Source organism: Leguminivora glycinivorella, chromosome 1 (genome assembly GCF_023078275.1).
Source record: "Leguminivora glycinivorella isolate SPB_JAAS2020 chromosome 1, LegGlyc_1.1, whole genome shotgun sequence".
NCBI lineage: Eukaryota > Metazoa > Arthropoda > Insecta > Lepidoptera > Tortricidae > Leguminivora > Leguminivora glycinivorella.
Genome location: NC_062971.1, coordinates 6,826,045 through 6,845,472, shown reverse-complemented (window position 1 = coordinate 6,845,472; position 19,428 = coordinate 6,826,045). Strand labels below are relative to the sequence as shown.

Below are 19,428 nucleotides of genomic sequence, written 5' to 3'. Positions count from 1 at the left end.
ATGTGGCCAAGAGTAAGCCCATTTATAATTTAAAAAAAAAGAAGATGGCGGGATGACCTAGACGTACCTATTTACTGTTTTAACTCAAGAAAAACGATGGCTGGGTCAAGTGAAATAAGCGAGGGGAGGACTTTGCCACACCTCGGACACTGGCGATACAATATGGCCACTCCCAATTTGGTTACCTTACAGTTACTGCCTATCAAGAACACGGCCAGTCAATCTGTCTTATTTCATTCACACAAGCGTGGTACGCGTTCGACTTAGCCTATAGGAGCTTAGACTGTGTGCGTAGGGACGCGTTTCTTTCTATACTTATTTGATCGGCAAATGTCCGAGGTGTCCTAAAATAGTAAAAAAACAGGTTTTGTACTTATTGTAATATTTTAATAGGTACTTATTGTTAGTCACTACAAGGGTTGGATATCTCAACGCGGCCGTCAAGATCCTTGAAAATCGGTGACTGATGCTGTATGTAATCTTGGATCACATCGTAGTCGACTCCTATTACTTCGACGTCGAACCGGTTCTCAGATATCATCTGAAATGTAAAGAGTGTATTGATTTAAGCTAACACGATTTGCACTCATAATTTTAGAACTAAACGAGACTTCAACCAACCATAATGAGGGGCAGGGAATTTCTTCTTCGTGGAATCCAGTAATTAGCAAAAGCGTGAAAAACACCTAGGGACACACCGGCTGATATCGTGAGTGTTGTGTGGTAGGCAAAGGGACAACCCTAGCGCAAAGTGAATAATCAAGAACAAGTGCGGGTAGTTCGAAAAACTCGCGCGGCTAGAAAATGTTGATGCAATTCCTCGCTAGTCTACCCGTGACCACGAACATAATGTGATGTTCGAAACGTCGGGCCAAATATAAATGTATTGTTTACACGATTAAGTCCCGTTTAGTTCTAAAATTATGTAAAGAGTGATTGTACTCGTACTCTATTCTAAATTACGATAGCAAGAAAACTGTAGTTAATAAATGTTATATGTATAACAAAATTAAAACATTTTAAAACATCAAGCACGATTAAGTTAGTACAGCTTCATATCAAAATACATACATACATACATACAATCACGCCTGTATCCCATATAGGGGTAGGCAGAACACATGAAACTACTAAAGTTTCAGTGCCACTCTTGGCAAATAAGGGGTTGAAAGAAAATGAAACTGTGACATTGCAGTGACACATCGCCTACGCCACAATTTAACCCATATCCCAAGTCGTTACGACACCCACGGGAAGAAAGGGGGTGGTGAAATTCTTAACCCGTCACCACACACACCACAACATAAAACACACATACACAATACACATATCACAATATAAATGTTTATTCCGAACAATAACCAACACAATACATATTCATTCACATGATAAGTGACAGAGTAACATATAACCCTTTTACAGCCAAAAACTTACTGTGAAATTCCCTCCACCCGCCCCTATAAAGTCGGAGGTGATAACTCTGTAATAGTTTCCCGGGACTAGGTTCTCATATCTAGGGACGTCACAATCTACACAGCGGACGATCGCGGAGACAAGTCGATTACCCTTGGGGCGGGAGCCGTCAAATACTGTTTGAATGCCTGTGGAATAATCCGAATAATTGCTGGATAAAATAAAGCTAGGGAAAATAATAATAGATATGGGGGTTTGACCAGGCCTACGTCACTCGCTCGCGGTCGCGCGTTAAGTACCTACTCGCTAGCAGTTCATTCGAATGAACAAATGGCCGAGGGGCGCGCCAACATCAGGTCTGCAAGTCTGGCAGCTGGGGAGCGGGGCTTTATCGAGCTATGAATTTTTAAAGATTTAATTTTTTGAGGCCCAAAAAAGGTATTTGAGGCAACCTGGAATTATTAAAAAGTGAAAATAGAGTTCCTCAGAAGTCGCATAGTATTTATGCCAGATCATTTGGCCGGGTCCTTCACCGTGCCAGAACGGTACAAAGTGGTAAAAAAAAAAATTCCAAAAAAGGTTCTTGAGGCAGTCTGTCATTTTTACCAGTAAAAGATGAGGGTCTAAATAGCCATGGAAAAATAATGCCATGACATGAGGTGGGGTCCGTACCCTGCCATTCGATCTTGAAAGTCAATTTTTTTGTTTTTCGTAAATAACTCGTAAACGGTGGCCCACAGAAAAAAAATATGTTAAACAGAAAATATCTACATAAAATTTCCTACAAGAAAGGTTATGTACGTTTTTTCGATAGGATCAATATATAAATGGATAATTTAGTAAGAAAGTTTCTTTAATCGATTACATGCTCCGTTTTTCGTCAATACCTCGTAAACGGTGGCCCACAGCAAAAAATTATGTCAAACAGAAAATATCTACATAAAATTTCCTATAAGAAAGGTTATATAACTTTTTTCGCTAGGATCAATTTTTTAGTTAGAAAGTATTTTTAAATAGATATTTGGGCCGTTTTTTGTTGATAACTCAAAAACGGTGGCTCACAGCCAAAAATAATGTTAGACAGAATTAATCTACATAATATTTCCTACAAGAAAGGTTCTATACGTTTTTTCGCTAGAATCAATATTTTAGTTGGAAAGTATTTTTAAATACATTTCATGGGCAGTTTTTTGTTAATAACTCGAAATCGGTGGCTCACAGCCAAAAATAATGTTATACAGAATTAATCTACATAATATTTCCCACAAGAAAGGTTCTATAACATTTTTCGCTAGAATCAATATTTTAGTTGGAAAGTATTTTTAAATAGATTACATGGGCCGTTTTTTGTTAATAACTCGAAATCGGTGGCTCACAGCCAAAACTAATGTTACACAAAATTAATCTACATAATATTTCCTACAAGAAGGGTTCTATAACATTTTTCGCTAGAATCAATATTTTAGTTGGAAATTATTTTTAAATAGATTTCATAGGCCGTTTTTTGTTAATAACTCGAAATCGGTGGCTCACAGCCAAAACTAATGTTACACAGAATTAATCTTCATAATATTTCCTACAAGAAAGGTTCTATAATATTTTTCGCTAGGATCAATATTTTAGTTGGGAAGTATTTTTAAATAGATTTCATGGGCCGTTTTTTGTAAATACCTCGTAAACGGTGGCCTACAGCTAAATAAAATGTTCACGAGAAAAAATCTACATAAGATTTCCTACAAGAAAGGTTCTATACGTTTTTTCGCTAGAATCAATATTTTAGTTGGAAAGTATTTTGAAATGGGCCGCTTTTTGTTGATAACTCAAAAACGGTGGCGCACAGCAAAAAATAATGGTATACAGAATTAATCGTCATAATATTTCCTACAAGAAAGGTTCTAGAAGATTTTTCGATAGGATGAATATTTTAGTTGGAAAATATTTTTAAATAGATTTCATGGGCCGTTTTTTGTAAATACCTCGTAAACGGTGGCCCACAGCTAATTAAAATGTTCACAAGAATAAAATCTACATAAAATTTCCTATACGAAAGGTTCTATACGTTTTTTCGCTAGTATCAATATTTTAGTTGGAAAGTATTTTGAAATAGATTACATGGGCCGCTTTTTGTTAATAACATCAAAAACGGTGCTCCATTACCAGAAATAATATTAAACAGAAATAATCTATATAATATTTGCTACAAGAAACGTTATGTAAGATTTTTCGTTAGGATCAATATTTTAGTAGGACAGTATTTTAAATAGATTACACGAGCCGTTTTTTGTAAATAACTCGAAAACGGTGGTCCACAGCTAAATCAATCTTCAACGGGAATAACAAACATAAAATTTGCTACAATAAAAGTTTTGTACGTTTTTTCGCTAGGATCAATAATATTTAAATAAATTTATTTATTTTATTTATTTACACAAAGAAAATTACACAGTATGACAGTATACAAAACTAAAGCACCGTGAATTTTAAATAAACATTACAACAAGTAGCACAAAATTAAATATTAAATAAACAGCAAAATCAAAACATTACATACCATAACATAACTAATAAATAACAGATGAAGGCCTAGCATCCAATCCCACACAAAACCTCATGCATTCGTCACGTATAAACGCCCATCTGCTCGCAAGAATATCAACATTAGGTGCCACGTCTAAAAACTCATTCACTATTTGCAGTGCACGAACTAGCGGTCACTTGCGGCAAAACACGGTTCGAGCGGCCGGCACCGCCAGTAGGGGGTGCCTACATTCACGAAAAGCATATTTCGTCACAGAGGGAACAAATAGACGGACCAGCTGGGATACTAAAACCGGGCAATCTGACTCCCCTTCAAAATACCACATGCAACAGACATCAGCACGACATTACGCCTAACTTCTAACGAGAAGAAACCCAACGTCCCCAAAAGGAATTTTGTTGGGTACAAGAATCGGTAATACCCGTACATTTTTTTATAAAAGAAACGCAAAAATATTTTTTGGACCTTTTCGAGCAGCAGGATGTAGAGCGCTTCATGGGGATTCCAAACGGCTGAGGCTGTCTCAAGCTTACTTCTCACGAGGGCAGTATAAAGAAGCTTTATGTCCCTGGGATTGTCAAATTCTTTGGCGTTGCGGACAACAAACCCAAGCCTGCGGTAACAGTCTGCAGCAAGCATTGTCATGTGCTCATGAAAGTTAAGGTGGGAATCTAAAACAACCCTCAAGTCCCGTATCGATGTGACACGGGCGATGGGTTTCCACCCCAGGAGATACTGCCTACACAGGGGACTACGCGCTTTACAAAAAGTAATAACCGCACAGTTGTCAACATTGAACTGAAGTTTCAGAAGTTTGTTTACAAGACTCAATTCATAAACCCGATCAATATCACTTTGTAAAGATTGTAAGTCAGAATCTTCCTGGACCCTGTAAATTAGTTTCAGGCCCCTGTTTCAAAAAGGCTACAATTGTCAGTGACATATGTCGAGCGACAATTGTCGATGACAGGTGACATATTACAATTTTATAAAATATTTCTTTAGAATTGCATACAAACATGACAGGCATTCTGCTACAATTGTATGTATTACAATTATGTTGTGAAACAATAATTATTATTCCTATGCGACATATTTGTAGAATTGTCGGTGAATCTCGACATGAGGTTTAAGATGTGTCGAATTGTGTGACAATTGTAGTAATTTGTGATTGACATACGCGTAATTCAAAATGGCTGTCCATGCAAGTAGTATAGTGACAGTAATTCCTAACTATATACTTAGGTTTTCGTACTTAGTTAGGAGTTCATGTTCTACGAAAATATTAAATTAAATTTGTAGCAAACTACCAATATCTCAATTTATTTTTATCATTGTACCATCGGCAGCACTTTTAGTTGTACATTCGTAATCCTTATTACAAGAGCATAAAACCTACCGATGATTACTTAAAAGTGTTGCTGTTAATAAACGCTATTGGCCCCTTCGTAACATTAATAAATTAGGTATATTTTTGAGATTTCTCTGCGTTATATGTATTATCATACGTGTTTTTAAACTTATGTATCATAAGAAATACTAAATACCTACGTACCTAAATAGCTATAATTAATATCATTTTATACAAATACCCTCAAATTAATTTGAGCGTTTTTAAATGAACGACGTACCTTCGTATTTACACCGAATTCCAAATTGAAATATTTTTAGTTTATTTAACCATTTTAACTATTAGTTTAGAATAGTTTTAATTTGTTTTATTTGTTATTTGTATAATTTTTATTGTAGTAATGGTTAATGTTTTTACTTTTTAAAAGCTTTTATTATTCTTTTATTCACGTTTATAACATATAAATTTTATATATCTTAATAATTAATAATTCAAACTTATTCAATACTTAGTATAGTGCCAAGTTAGGTATATAATCTTAGATATTTGTAATATTTGTCATACACACCCGTTTCGTTCAAACGTCGAGCTAATTCCTTAATGGTGGGAGAGGATTTATGTAATAAATAGTTTTAAATAAGTTTTATCAAAGTTGACAAAGGCATTTATAGTCAGCCAATAAACATAAAATTATCCCTTAAATAAATTTACGTATTGCCATTTGAGTGAACAACTATTAATGATTTGATACATTTGTCCCTATGGTTAGTCGTGACAATTGTATCCTACAATTGTAGCACCTGTCAGCGTGGTGAAACCAATAATTCTACATTTGTAATATTTTGTGACAATTGTCGCACCTGTCACCGATATGAAATTGGGGCCAGGTCGTCAGCATAGAGTAGGCATTGCGCATGCTTAGGCACCAAGGCCAGATCATTGACCATAACACCAAAGAGCAGAGGACCCAGAATAGAGCCCTGACTGACCCCGGAACGGGTGGGGTAGGCACTCGACACAAAGCATCCGTGCTGCACATATTGCCGTCTATCACGTAGATAACTAGCAAAAAGGCAAAGCAGTTTAGGCGAGAAACCAATGCTGCATAATTTGCTTAAGAGTACGTCGTTATCTACGCGATCAAAGGCTTTTTTGAAATTAAAGTACAGCACGTCCACCTGCATCCCTCTATCTAAGTAGCGCGAAACGGAATCAACCAAGGTTAAGAGGCCTTATTCCTAAAGAAGAGCGGTTTTTGCAAAATGTAACATTTTTCATTCAAAACTATAAAGAAACTATACTTAAGTGATTATTAAAAAAAACCGGCCAAGAGCGTGTCGGGCCACGCTCAGTGTAGGGTTCCGTAGTTTTTCGTATTTTTCTCAAAAACTACTGAACCTATCAAGTTCAAAACAATTTTCCTAGAAAGTCTTTATAAAGTTCTACTTTTGTGATTTTTTTCATATTTTTTAAACATATGGTTCAAAAGTTAGAGGGGGCACGCACTTTTTTTTCCTTTAGGAGCGATTATTTCCGAAAATATTAATATTATCAAAAAACGATCTCAGTAAACCCTTATTCATTTTTAAATACCTATCCAACGATATATCACACGTTGGGGTTGGAATGAAAAAAATATCAGCCCCCAGTTTATATGTAGGGGGGGTACCCTAATAAAACATTTTTTTCCATTTTTTATTTTTGCACTTTGTTAGCGTGATTGATATACATATTGGTACCAAATTTCAGCTTTCTAGTGCTTACGGTTACTGAGATTATCCGCGGACGGACGGACGGACGGACGGACGGACGGACGGACGGACGGACAGACAGACATGGCGAAACTATAAGGGTTCCTAGTTGACTACGGAACCCTAAAAACTGATAATGTTCCTAAAAGAACATATCTTAAGCTAGTTAATCATAATATAATATTTTAAAATATATCTTTTTATACTTAAAAGAAATCAGTTTTTTCGGTACACGTTTTCAAATTTCGTAGTGGGATCACTCGTTTAGAATCGTGATTGTGCTGTTAAATATGTTATTTGGGGTAATAAATGATCACAATCCTATTTGTTATATCCAGCATGGGAAGCATGGTCGCGCGATAGACGATAAAATCTATCGCGCGACCATGCTCCCCGTGCTGTACGAGGTAATCATAGTTTGACATTTTAAGATTTATTTGAAATGGTGGATAAATAACCTTCCGTATCTTCCCCATTTTTTCGATAAAAAGAGGTTTACATTATGTATTTTTCCTGCGATTCCTGCATTTATTGTAACTCTTAAATAATATTATCCTAAACTAGAACTTCTTGTTGACATATAAGAAAAAAATTATACATATAGGACATACCTTTCTGTCGACAGTCATTTTTTTAAAGCACCTGAAATTCGAATAAAATACACTGTGTTGATACGGGCCCGCTCACTCCGCTCAGTCTGCGCCGAGCGCTCGTAGACAACGGACTTGCGTTCGATCGTCCGGCGCTCCTTGCTTTCGTAAGTAGCTAGATAGTTCCGAGAAATGCTGTATACTGCGACTTAACAAATCTTGATCCCGTGGGTGGCAAACAGGCATACGGTCTTATATATAGCTGCAACTCCACTGATTTCTAACCTCTCCCTATATCTGGAGAACGGCTAAACCGATTTCGACGGTCGAAGTGTCTTTGTATAGAGGGAGCGGGGAGACGTGTGGAAAAAATATGGAATCTGGTCTGCGACTCTTGGGTCAAAAAATGTTGGACGGCCTGGCTAAACGGGGGGAGATATTGGGGGGGGGGTGCTCGACCAAATGTCATAGAAGACCCTGGGCAGTTTTTGAGGCCGCCATTTTTTTTTCAAAATGGCCGACTTTTTTTGTAGATTTTTCAAGTTTATCCTAGAGTGCTCAAATTTTGGTCATAGAATCTCTCTAGGGTCTAGATTAGAATGATATAAAAAATTTTTGAAAAATGCTACAAATGTGAAAAAAATTTCCACTTTTTGTATGGCAACTTTTAAACCGTAAGAGATAGCCGGGGGTGCTCGATCAAATGTCATACAGGAGCCCAAGTAGAAAAAAGTTGCATCAAAAAAATTCAAAATGGCCGACTTTTTTTTTTCAAGTTGGTCCGAGAGCGCTGAAATTATGGGCCCCTAGAATACAAATGTCAAAAAATTTTTTTCGAAAATCCAAGATGGCCGCCGTTATGGCAAAATAAATTTTTCAAGTATTTTCGCGAACCCGAAGGGCGAGCTTCAGGGTGGGAGGCCGAAGGCCGACCCCGCGGAGGGCCGCAGGAACGGAGCTCACCTTTAGGCTCCCACCCGGGCCAAATCCAAGTAATTTCACTGCGGGCATAAAGTGCTCCCATACAATTTCCTTACAAAAGTGTCTTAAACAAGCGTAACCGGCGGGCCGAAGGCCCGACAGTGGAGCTTCGGAGCCGAGCGAAGGCCGAAGGCCGAGCTCCGCGTAGGGCCTAAGGCCCGGAGCGTCCCTGATCGACTCGCCGGCGGTCCGGGAAGTTGGAACTAAAATATTGATCCTAGCGAAAAATATTATAGAATCTTTCTTGTAGGAAATATTATGAAGATTAATTCTGTGAAACATTAGTTTTGGCTGTGAGCCACCGATTTCGAGTTATTAACAAAAAACGGCCCATGAAATCTATTCAAAAATACTTTCCAACTAAAATATTGATTCTAGCGAAAAATGTTATAGAACCTTTCTTGTAGGAAATATTATGTAGATCAATTCTGTATAACATTATTTTTGGCTATGAGCCACCGATTTCGAGTTATTAACAAAAAACGGCCCATGAAATCTATTTAAAAATACTTTCCAACTAAAATATTGATCCTAGCGAAAAATCTTATAGAACCTTTTTTGTAGAAAATATTATGTAGATTAATTCTGTCTAACATTATTTTTGGCTGTGAGCCGCCGTTTTTGAGTTATCAACAAAAAACGGCTCAAATATCTATTTAAAAATACTTTCCAACTAAAAAATTGATCCTAGCGAAAAAAGTTATATAACCTTTCTTATAGGAAATTTTATGTAGATATTTTCTGTTTAACATATTTTTTTGCTGTGGGCCACCGTTTACGAGGTATTAACGAAAAACGGAGCATGTAATCGATTAAAAAAAACTTTCTTACTAAATTATCCATTTATATATTGATCCTATCGAAAAAACGTACATAACCTTTCTTGTAGGAAATTTTATGTAGATATTTTCTGTTTAACATATTTTTTTACTGTGGGCCACCGTTTACGAGTTATTTACGAAAAACTAAAAAATTGACTTTCAAGATCGAATAGCAGGGTACGGACCCCACCTCATGTCATGGCATTATTTTTCCATGGCTATGTAGACCCTCATCTTTCACTGGTAAAAATGACAGACTGCCTCAAGAACCTTTTTTGGAATTATTTTTTTTACCACTTTGTACCGTTCTGGCACGGTGAAGGACCCGGCCAAATGATCTGGCATAAAGCCAGCTCTCCGTCTAGTAGTTGCGTGGCCCGTACCTACTATTCTTCTGAAATTTACTTAGTAAATTATTAGTATTAAAATACAATACTCTTTATTGCATACGTCACATAGTTTACAAGTATTAGTTAAATAAAGCGCAGGTATTTGTAGTTTTGCGGGCGAGTGAAGGATCTGTTACTTTAGTAACTTAATAATCTGTGGTTTGACGATCGCTCTGGCCACGATAGTGATCCTCCCTGCTAAGCTGACGGTCCTGAGTTCGAATTCCGGTAAGGGCATTTATTTGTGAGGTAAAACATTGAACTGAAGATGTTTGTTCCTGTACAAAATATTACTATAATAAAATAGCTTATTACAATAAAACTGGGGTAATGTTTGGACAAAAACGAACGATGACATACAACATAATATTGCTTTAAATTGACGTTTTTTGTGTTTGTCTGACAAGTTTTTAATTTATTTTTATGTCAATAATGAGGTATTTAAGTGATTCAAACTTACTCAAGTCTTTATTGCAAGAATTCAAGCAAGCTTCAAAACTAAATAATTACCTACTTTAAACTGTTCATTTAATAAGACACCTGCGCTGATAGTAAATTAAAATACGGTTTCTATTTTACTTTCTCAAAGAAAATATCATGGTCAGACAGGGAAAAGCACGAAGTCGCTAATTATTTGTCGCGATTTTGGGAATATTGAGAGATTAAAGCTCAAAAAGTCTCGCCTTGATCTTTAAAAATAAGAGTAACATCAAAGTTTAGAACAAATTTTGAAGAATTTTGAAGAGTGTAATGATTATTTATGTGTATAAACCAATGTATGTAGTAAAACAACATTGATATCAACTAACTTAATACAAAATCCAAAAATAAAATAAAACTATTTTAAATTATAACATTTACACTACATGGCCACAACAATTCCCAAAAGTTCGCATCAAAAGTGCTTAGTTCTCAAAAACATATTCGATACCTTTGGGTTCAATTGGCGTAAAGGACAAAATGCAGGTTTTCAGGAGAAGCAAAAAACAACTTTTTTTTTAGAAAAATGTTTATATCTTTTTTGTTTTTTGACCTATATTTGTGACGTATATAGAAAAATATGTATATTTTTAGTATCCTTAACCTAGTGTAGCACCTGTAGTGATAAACTAAACGGTTTAGAAGTTAAATGGTTGTAAAGGACATCTCAAAATGCTATGAACGTCCTTTACACCCACGATTTTTTTGAACAATTAGAGTTGATAGGGTCGTAAATGACGGTCTTAGATGATTTTTATACAAATTCGGGGCGTAAATGTAACCGGAATGGTACAAATGGCAACTGTTTTTAGCTTAGTTTACAATTGAAAAACTTGAAAAATGTATCAAAACGTAGTTAATATGCCATAGAATAGCCACAATAGTGTTACAGTGTATATTTATCTAAATATTTAGCAAAGACAAAGAACAATACTATTTTATACCCAGTTTTGCAATAAAGAAACAACATTTGCTTAAAAACTATCTAGTATTTTGGAAAGTTATTATTTTAGTACTCGCCGCTGTCTCAACTCTCAATAAGTTACGCATTCAGTATTTAATTCTAGCAGGGAAACGCTTTCGTAGTTTAAGTAAATATAAAAACACTAATGGTAATCACGTAAACTTTAATCAGCAACTGTGAACAGTAGACTATATTAATACGACAGTAATTTTAAGTCTAAAGTAGAAAGAAGTTCTAAGAATAACTAAGAGTTAAGTACCAATTTATAAACGCAAGTTAGGACGCGTATACAAACTGTGACCAACTAATAAATAATAGTAACTGTAGTCAAGACTACCTACTATGTTGATTCATATTTTTGATAATTTTAAAACAGAAGATTGTTATTTAGTCTTTAACCTGTTAAATAAGAATAATCTTAATTATGAGTTCAATCCTAGAAATATTATAGTCAATGCTTTAAGTACCTGTGGCTATGTAGCCAAGTCACCAAACGCTAACGCTCATTCGCTAGCGAAACGCACCTGTTATTGTCGCACTAAATGTTAGTATAGTCTACTGTTAAAGTTTACTGGCGGCGTAGCTGAATGGCAATCGTCGACGCCAGACGCCGACAAAAATGCAGTCTGGTGCAATACGCAAGAGCGATAAAGATATATAGCTACGAAATACTTAGATATTATCGTGAGCGTTTGTGCATACGTTGTGGGTACGTACCCTGATTACCATAGTGTTTTTTTTTAATTACCTACATCTCGTCGCAGTATAATAATACTACGAAAGCGTTTCCCTGCTAGAATTAAAGGCTGAATGCGTAACTTACTGACTATTCAACAGCGGCGAATACTAAAAAAATAACTTTGAGCTTGTTGCCAAAGTATTAGTAGATCGTTTTTAAGCAAATATTGTTTCTTTATTACAAAACTGGATATAAAATAGTCTTGTTCTTTTTTGTTTCTAAGATAGCTTAGATAAATAATACACTGCATTAAATTAATGTCTATTCTATGCCATATTAAGTACGTTTTGACACATTTTTCCAGTTTTTAATTGTAAACTTAGCACAACATTTGTACCATTTCGGTTACAATTACGTCCCGACTTTGTATAAAAATCATCTAAGACCGTCATTTACGACCCTATCAAATCATGGGTGTAAAGGACGTTAATAGCTTTTGACGTGTCCTTTACAACCATCTATCTTCTAAATCGTTTAGTTTATCACTACGGTTGTTACACTAGGTTAAAGATACTCGTAATCTGCATATTTTTCTTATACAACGTCACAAATATAGGTCAAAAAAAACAAAAAAGTGGGTTTATCTTTCTCTTGGAAACCTGCATTATATGTCCTTTACGACAATTGAACCCAATGACATCGATTACAGTTGCGGATAAAATATTTTTAGTGCTGGTCGTAAAGGACAAAGAACAAAAAAACTTGTCATTTACGCCTAACTTTACCACGCTACTATAGAAAGTGATCTTTAAAAAGTAAGGGCTTAAAGAACAACAATATATATCAACGTGACTTACGACTATATTTTTATTTGTAGATTTCCTTTACGACATAAATAATAATTTATAATTAATGACTTGATATTTACGCCCCTTCAGAAAAGCTATTTTTGCAAGTCCATAGTAGAAAATCTTGGTCGTAAAGGCAACTTTTTAAGAGATATCGAAATTTTAACTACACAGATCGATAGCGCTTGAAATTCTGAACAAAACTGTATATATAACTCATTTTCGCCGAAATGTCCTTTACGCCAATTGAACCCAGAGGTATCGATTATGGTAATTAAATATTTATTTAGGTACACATGTTACGTTTGATGTAATCATAGCATTTAACGTCAACTTACAATATTACAATTTTGCAAATTAAATATTAATTTCAAAATCAATACCGTGGAATTATGTTTTTCTCGATTTCCCAAAAAAAGTTCAAAGTGGTAATAAGCCCTTTTGAAAAGACACTCATCAAATATGCTCAATATCAATGATCTATATCCAATGAATATCTAATATCTCACAATGTATATCTAATCTATACATTATATATATATAGTGTTCGCCCCGTAATTTACTGCAGTTATAAGTATATCGCCACAAAGTGTCAACGGTTGTACTGTGAGATGCAAAATTGCATGGAAAAATTATGGAATCCGCAACTATGGGAGCTGTACTGTGAGCTGCAAAATTGCATGGAAAAATTATGATTCAAATTATTTTTAACAAATATTTTGATTTGTGTTTTAAGTAGTCACACTACTGTATATAAATTAAAAATCGAAATAAGATGCCATATATTAAAGAAAAAATGACGGACACCACCTGTGGCGAAGGCCGGTTTCGAACCGGCGTCTTTAGCAATCCGGGCTAACGCCATGAACCCCTAGGCCACCCCGTCACAGCAGAAGCCGTCGAAATTTCTCTTCTATATTTTGCTCACTGTACGTTTAGTAGAAACCCATTTCGCAGTATCATTATCAGAGTGCGGTAGGTATTTGTTTTAAGAAGTAGGATTTTTACAATAATTAAACACTTAAGTTCTCGCGCTTTGTACACATAATTTAAAGTCACACACTGGTCGAACGCGATTAATCAACATTGTTTTACCTTTCCTCCAAAGTGACTTTGAATATTATAGACACTATAGGCAGTTACTACATAAAATATGATAATGTAGTGATATGTACATATATAAACAGTCATATACCGAAAAATATGTTTCATAATACGAAGATCCTGTTCAAGTGTCTATATATTTTTCGTACGTATGCCAAAGTACTCTACTTATTGGGTATGGCGTTCCATATTACGAAAACAATTTTATGCAAAGCGTTTCAGGCACAGTATTAAAAATATAATAAAGGACGAATATTGGAAGTGGCGAAAAATGTAGAACCAATGGTTTCATATTAAGTTATAAATGTGTATGATATTCTTCTTTTACCTTTAGTCCTTACTTGCGTTATGAGTAATAAAAACTAATACGATTATGGGTTTTTCATTGGCATAACAAATATTTTTATACCTGTCTCAAATAAGCTCAAATCACTTTTTTACATTAAAAAGAAATCCTCTCATAACTAGGCCAATAGTACAGGTGGAAATTAATTGTTAATATAGTTACATTGTGAATTGGTTGATTGATTGTAAACTGTTGAAATTTTAATTTTTTATTCTTTTATTTTACATTTAATTCAATTTAATCCTTCACAACATTTATTTTAATTTAAGTTGTTTGTGTTATGTCTTATATTGCAATATGGGCTCAAGATCTTAAATAAATGTTTTTTTTTTAATCAATTTTTTACAATATATGTAGGTATTATATTTGCTGTGTCGAAGAATTGGCTCCTTCTGTTGAGTCTGAATCATAAATGAAATAGCACAAATAAAGCAATTTATCCTTCATATTACCAATGACATCACATCTTCAAAACTTCGTAAACAGGTGAAAACAAAACAATGGCCTCCCCTGAATGGTTTTACGTTATACATAGTAAATTCCACCGCAATATTCTAAAATCGTTTAAGCACACCTCTCAGTTTAATCAAAAGCGCCGAAACGGCTTATAACTACATAATCCAGGCTTATATTTGTCAGAAAAGCCAATATCAATAACACTATTAAGCCCAAATCAACCCAACAAAGCCAAGCAATATACATGCACAATACTCAATAGGGCTGTCACTCACAGAGAATCCGTCGCCCCCTCACCAAGGAAGCTTTGAGAGATCACTGTGTAATTCTTGTCTAATCTTAGGGGCTCGTAGATTGGGACGCTGCAGTCTGTGCAGCGAACGCTCGCTGTGACAACCCTGCTGCCGACCGGCTTGGAACCGTCGAAGACTGTATGGAGCCCTAAAGGGATATCAATAGCAAGCTATCAGCCGTGCAGCTGGTCTAAAGTATCAAAATGTCTAGATATCATAATGTCTCTGTATGCAAAATGTCCAAGGGTATCCAAGTGTACGGTCAGCCAAGAAAGTGGTTTACCGCTTTTCGACAATCATCCTCCTTGCGTTATCCCGGCATTTGCCACGGCTCATGGGAGCCTGGGGTCCGCTTTGACAACTAATCAAAAGATTTGGCGTAGGCACTAGTTTTACGAAAGCGACTGCCATCTGACCTTCCAACCCGGAGGGTAACTAGGCCTTATTGGGATTAGTCCGGTTTCCTCACGATGTTTTCCTTCATCGAAAAGCGACTGGCAAATATCAAATGACATTTCGCACAATAAGTTCCGAAAAACTCATTAGTACGAGCCGGGGTTTGAACCCGCGACCTCCGGATCGAAAGTCGCACGCTCTTACCGCTAGGGCACCAGCGCTTGTCTACCGCTTTTCGACTATGTTAAACACATAAGGTCGAAAGTGGTAAACCACTTTTTTGGCTGACTGTATCATAGAATCGAAATTACCACAATATCAACTTTACTAGAATATTTATAAAGTAGGTTAGGTTCGTTAGGTATCTTGAAATGGCCGAAGGCCAAATTGCATAGAATAGGAGCCCCGCGCAAGCAGTAGTTAGACAACGATACATAAAGAGGTAATATACAAAAGACTTAAATACATAGAAAAAATCCATGATAGAGTAATAAATTTGCTTATCACACACACAAATAACGTTCGTGCCGGTATTCGAACCCAGGATTATCAGCTTAGCAGGCACGTTTACTAACCACCAGGATCGATCGTTATAAATATTGGCATGTTGACGTGGCCTGGTTGAAAGCGATGTATATACAGTCAACCAATTCGAAGAAGACCAACTGTAGAACTATGTCATAGTGACGTTATAAATCTGATTGTAAGAAATCTCTTACTGCTTGTCATTTTGTAGAGTGTTTGTTTGTAGAGATTTTGTTTGTAGAGTGGCCTAGGGTTCCAATTTATTGACCGCAGCGAAGCAAGGGCTACGTTTTAACTCAAGCAGTTTGCTTTTGTATGTCCGGATGTCTCGCTCTACAGCTCGCATTTCCCAACCGATTCGCGTGAAATTTTGTGACCAGATTCTATGACTCAATAAAATTTTTTTGTCGTCCCAGATTTTGGAAATTGTAAAAAATTACAAAGTCATGGGGCCTCACGCCTTAACTTTTAGCCGTATCGACATCTTAAAAGTCTTGTCTTTTAGATGCATGTATATAGAGTGCTTGGCAAAAAAATCAGACGTTTTAGAACACAGGTTTAGACGGTAGATGTAAAAACATGTAATATTGCATGAGAATAAGCATTTTAATTTCGCCAATCTACGTATGTGTTAGGGTGGCTCAGTGGTAAGTCACCGTGCTTTTTTCAAATTTCTAATCACCAAGTTCTGCGTTCGAATCCTCCAGGTGCCATAATTTTTGTATTTTTTTTGCATTTGAATTTTGTATTATAATAATTATATTTTAACCAACTAAGCGATATATACATTTTATACACATATAATCATTTTTTTTCAGTAGAAAGTAAAATCCTGTTTGCTTGATGATCGAAATTTGCATTTTTATGCCCGTATATTTTCCTCTATTCAACCGATTCTCGTAAAATTTAATTATGTAACGAGACTATTAATATTTATTTTTTATGATCCAGTGTATAATAATTTTGAAGTAAAAAAAAACTTATTATTTATAAATAAATGTAGTGCCGAAGATGGCAAAAATAAGTACTAACCAATTTTATATAGGAAGGATGAGTTGAAATAATTACGATGCCTCTCCTACAACGTCACGCCACAATATTCTCACAGATGGCGTTAAACAGAAGATAAAAACTTACCTCGGAAAAATCAACAAAATTGTGTCTGACCAAAGACCTATATAACTTCGTCTGACTAAGACTCTATACTCTCTGGTTTGACTAAAGAAAAAAATGTGTGCGTGGAGTCCCTCCGCGCGGCATAAGTGAAACTTCGTAACATAATTATGATAGCTGTTGGCAACAAGAAGAAAAATAATAAAAATAAAAATACAAAAAGTTTTGCATTTGCCGGGAATCGAACCTAGAAATATGACTAGCGTGAGGGCAAAAATGTACCATGAATGACACTGCACCATCGTGGTTTGTACTAATCGGTGCGAATTTAAGTGTTATGTGCTGCCACTTTCAAACAGATTGAATTAGTGAGTTGGCGATGCATCGTAGTATCATAAATTAAATATAACAAGATCATACCATCCCATACATTAAAATGCGACCGCCTAAGACCGCGCTTACACTCCACCACACATAGATGGCGCCACAAAAAAAATGTCTTGTAGCTTTCGATTATACTTGTAGATGGCGTTAAGTGTCACTTTTGACATAGATTTACGGCTCGGAATTGACACTTAATGCCAATCTACAAATAATTGGTGGCAACAAGGCATTTTTTGTGGCGCCATCTATGTGTGGTGGAGTGTAAGCGCGTTCGTAGGCGGTCGCATTTTAATGTATGGGATGGTATGATCTTGTTATATTTAATTTATGGTAGTATTTAAAATAGTTGCGTTAGGGTTTTCTTGTGACCCTTAAAAGCGAAAATAGGAAACCCACTTCGCGGGCTACCGTCGACACGTTTACAAAACAAAAACTGATAACAAAACCAAAATGGACGACGAGGGGGAAGCACCCACAAGTGGGGCTCGGGGGGCAAAGCCCCCCGCCAAAAATAAATTCCACGTAGTACGTATTGAAAATAAGTTAGGTTAGGGTTTTCTTGCGAAGTTTAAGATCGAAAATAAGGGAGGGGGGGTCCGGAGGGCGCAGCCCCCCGCAAAATAGAAATACCGATTAAGTATCCAAACTAAGTAAGGTTAGGGTTTTCTTTTGACCCTGAAAAGCGCAAATAGGCAACCCACTTCGCGGGCTAGCGACGACACGCTTACAAATCCAAAATTGATAAGAAAAACAAACTGGACCACGAGGGGCGAAGCATCCACAAGGGGGGCTCGGGGGCGAAGCCCCCGCCAAAAAGAAATACCAACGTAGTACGTATTATAAATAAGTTAGGTTAGGGTCTTTTTTACGACGCTTAAGAGCGAAGATAAGGGGGGCTCGGGGGCGCAGCCCCCGCAAAAAAGAAAGATCAATTAAGTATCCAAACTAAGTAAGGTTAAAGTTTTCTTGCGACCCTTAAGAGGGAAAATAAGGGGGCTCGGGGGCGTAGCCCCCGCAAAATAGAAATACCGATTAAGTATCCAAACTAGGCAACCCACTTCGCGGCTAGCGTCGACACGCTTGCAAATCCAAAATTAATAATAAAAACAAAATGGACCACGAGGGGCGAAGCATCCACAAGGGGGGTTCGGGGGCGAAGCCCCCGCCAAAAAGAAATACCAACGTAGTACGTATTGAAAATAAGTTAGGTTAGTGTCTTTTTTACGACGCTTAAGAGCGAAGATAAGGGGGGTTCGGGGGTGCAGCCCCCGCAAAAAAGAAAAATCAATTAAGTATCCAAACTAAGTAAGGTTAAAGTTTTCTTGCGACCCTGAAGAGGGAAAATAAGGGGGGCTCGGGGGGCGCAGCCCCCCGCAAAATAGAAATACCGATTAAGTATCCAAACTAAGTAAGGTTAGGGTTTTCTTGTGACCCTGAAAAGCGAAAATAGGCAAGCAACTTCGCGGACTAGCGTCGACACGCTTGCAAATCCAAAATTAATAATAAAAACAAAATGGACCAAGAGGGGCGAAGCATCCACAAGGGGGGCTCGGGGGGCGAAGCCCCCGCCAAAAAGAAATACCAACGTAGTACGTATTGAAAATAAGTTAGGTTAGGGTATTTTTTACGACGCTTAAGAGCGAAGATAAGGGGGGGCTTATTAAATATCCAAACTTATAAGTTAGGTTAAGATTTTCGTGTGACGCTTAGAAGCGAAAAGCCCACTTTACGGGCTAGCGTCGACACGATTACAAAACAAAAGTTGATAACAAAACCAAGGGCAGGACTATGATGCTTGCCATCACTTATCTACGCGGATAAAGCCCCCTAAATATTACCCCCTACCCCTAAATATTAGACGCGCTCAATCTCCTACTTCTTTTAAGATACTTTCAAGCTTCACTTTTTATCTGATCATTGATCAATGATACCTTGATAGACTTATGTCCCCTATAGCTGGCATTTAATTTGTATATATATATATATATATATATATATATATATA

General features: G+C 36.4%; 1 protein-coding gene across 1 annotated transcript in view; it reads right to left on the bottom strand.

Annotated features, from left to right (window-relative positions):
• Nucleotides 1-371: 371 nt before the first annotated feature.
• The window catches only part of LOC125233437 (apyrase-like), a 32,132-nt gene continuing 13,075 nt past the window's right edge, over nucleotides 372-19,428 (bottom strand). The window contains exons 8-9 of the mRNA XM_048139461.1: nucleotides 1,435-1,601; nucleotides 372-541 (exon numbers count right to left, since the gene is read on the bottom strand). Of these exons, the coding sequence (XP_047995418.1) occupies nucleotides 404-541; nucleotides 1,435-1,601 (305 nt within the window). The 3' untranslated portion in view covers nucleotides 372-403. The remainder of the gene's footprint in view (nucleotides 542-1,434; nucleotides 1,602-19,428) is intronic.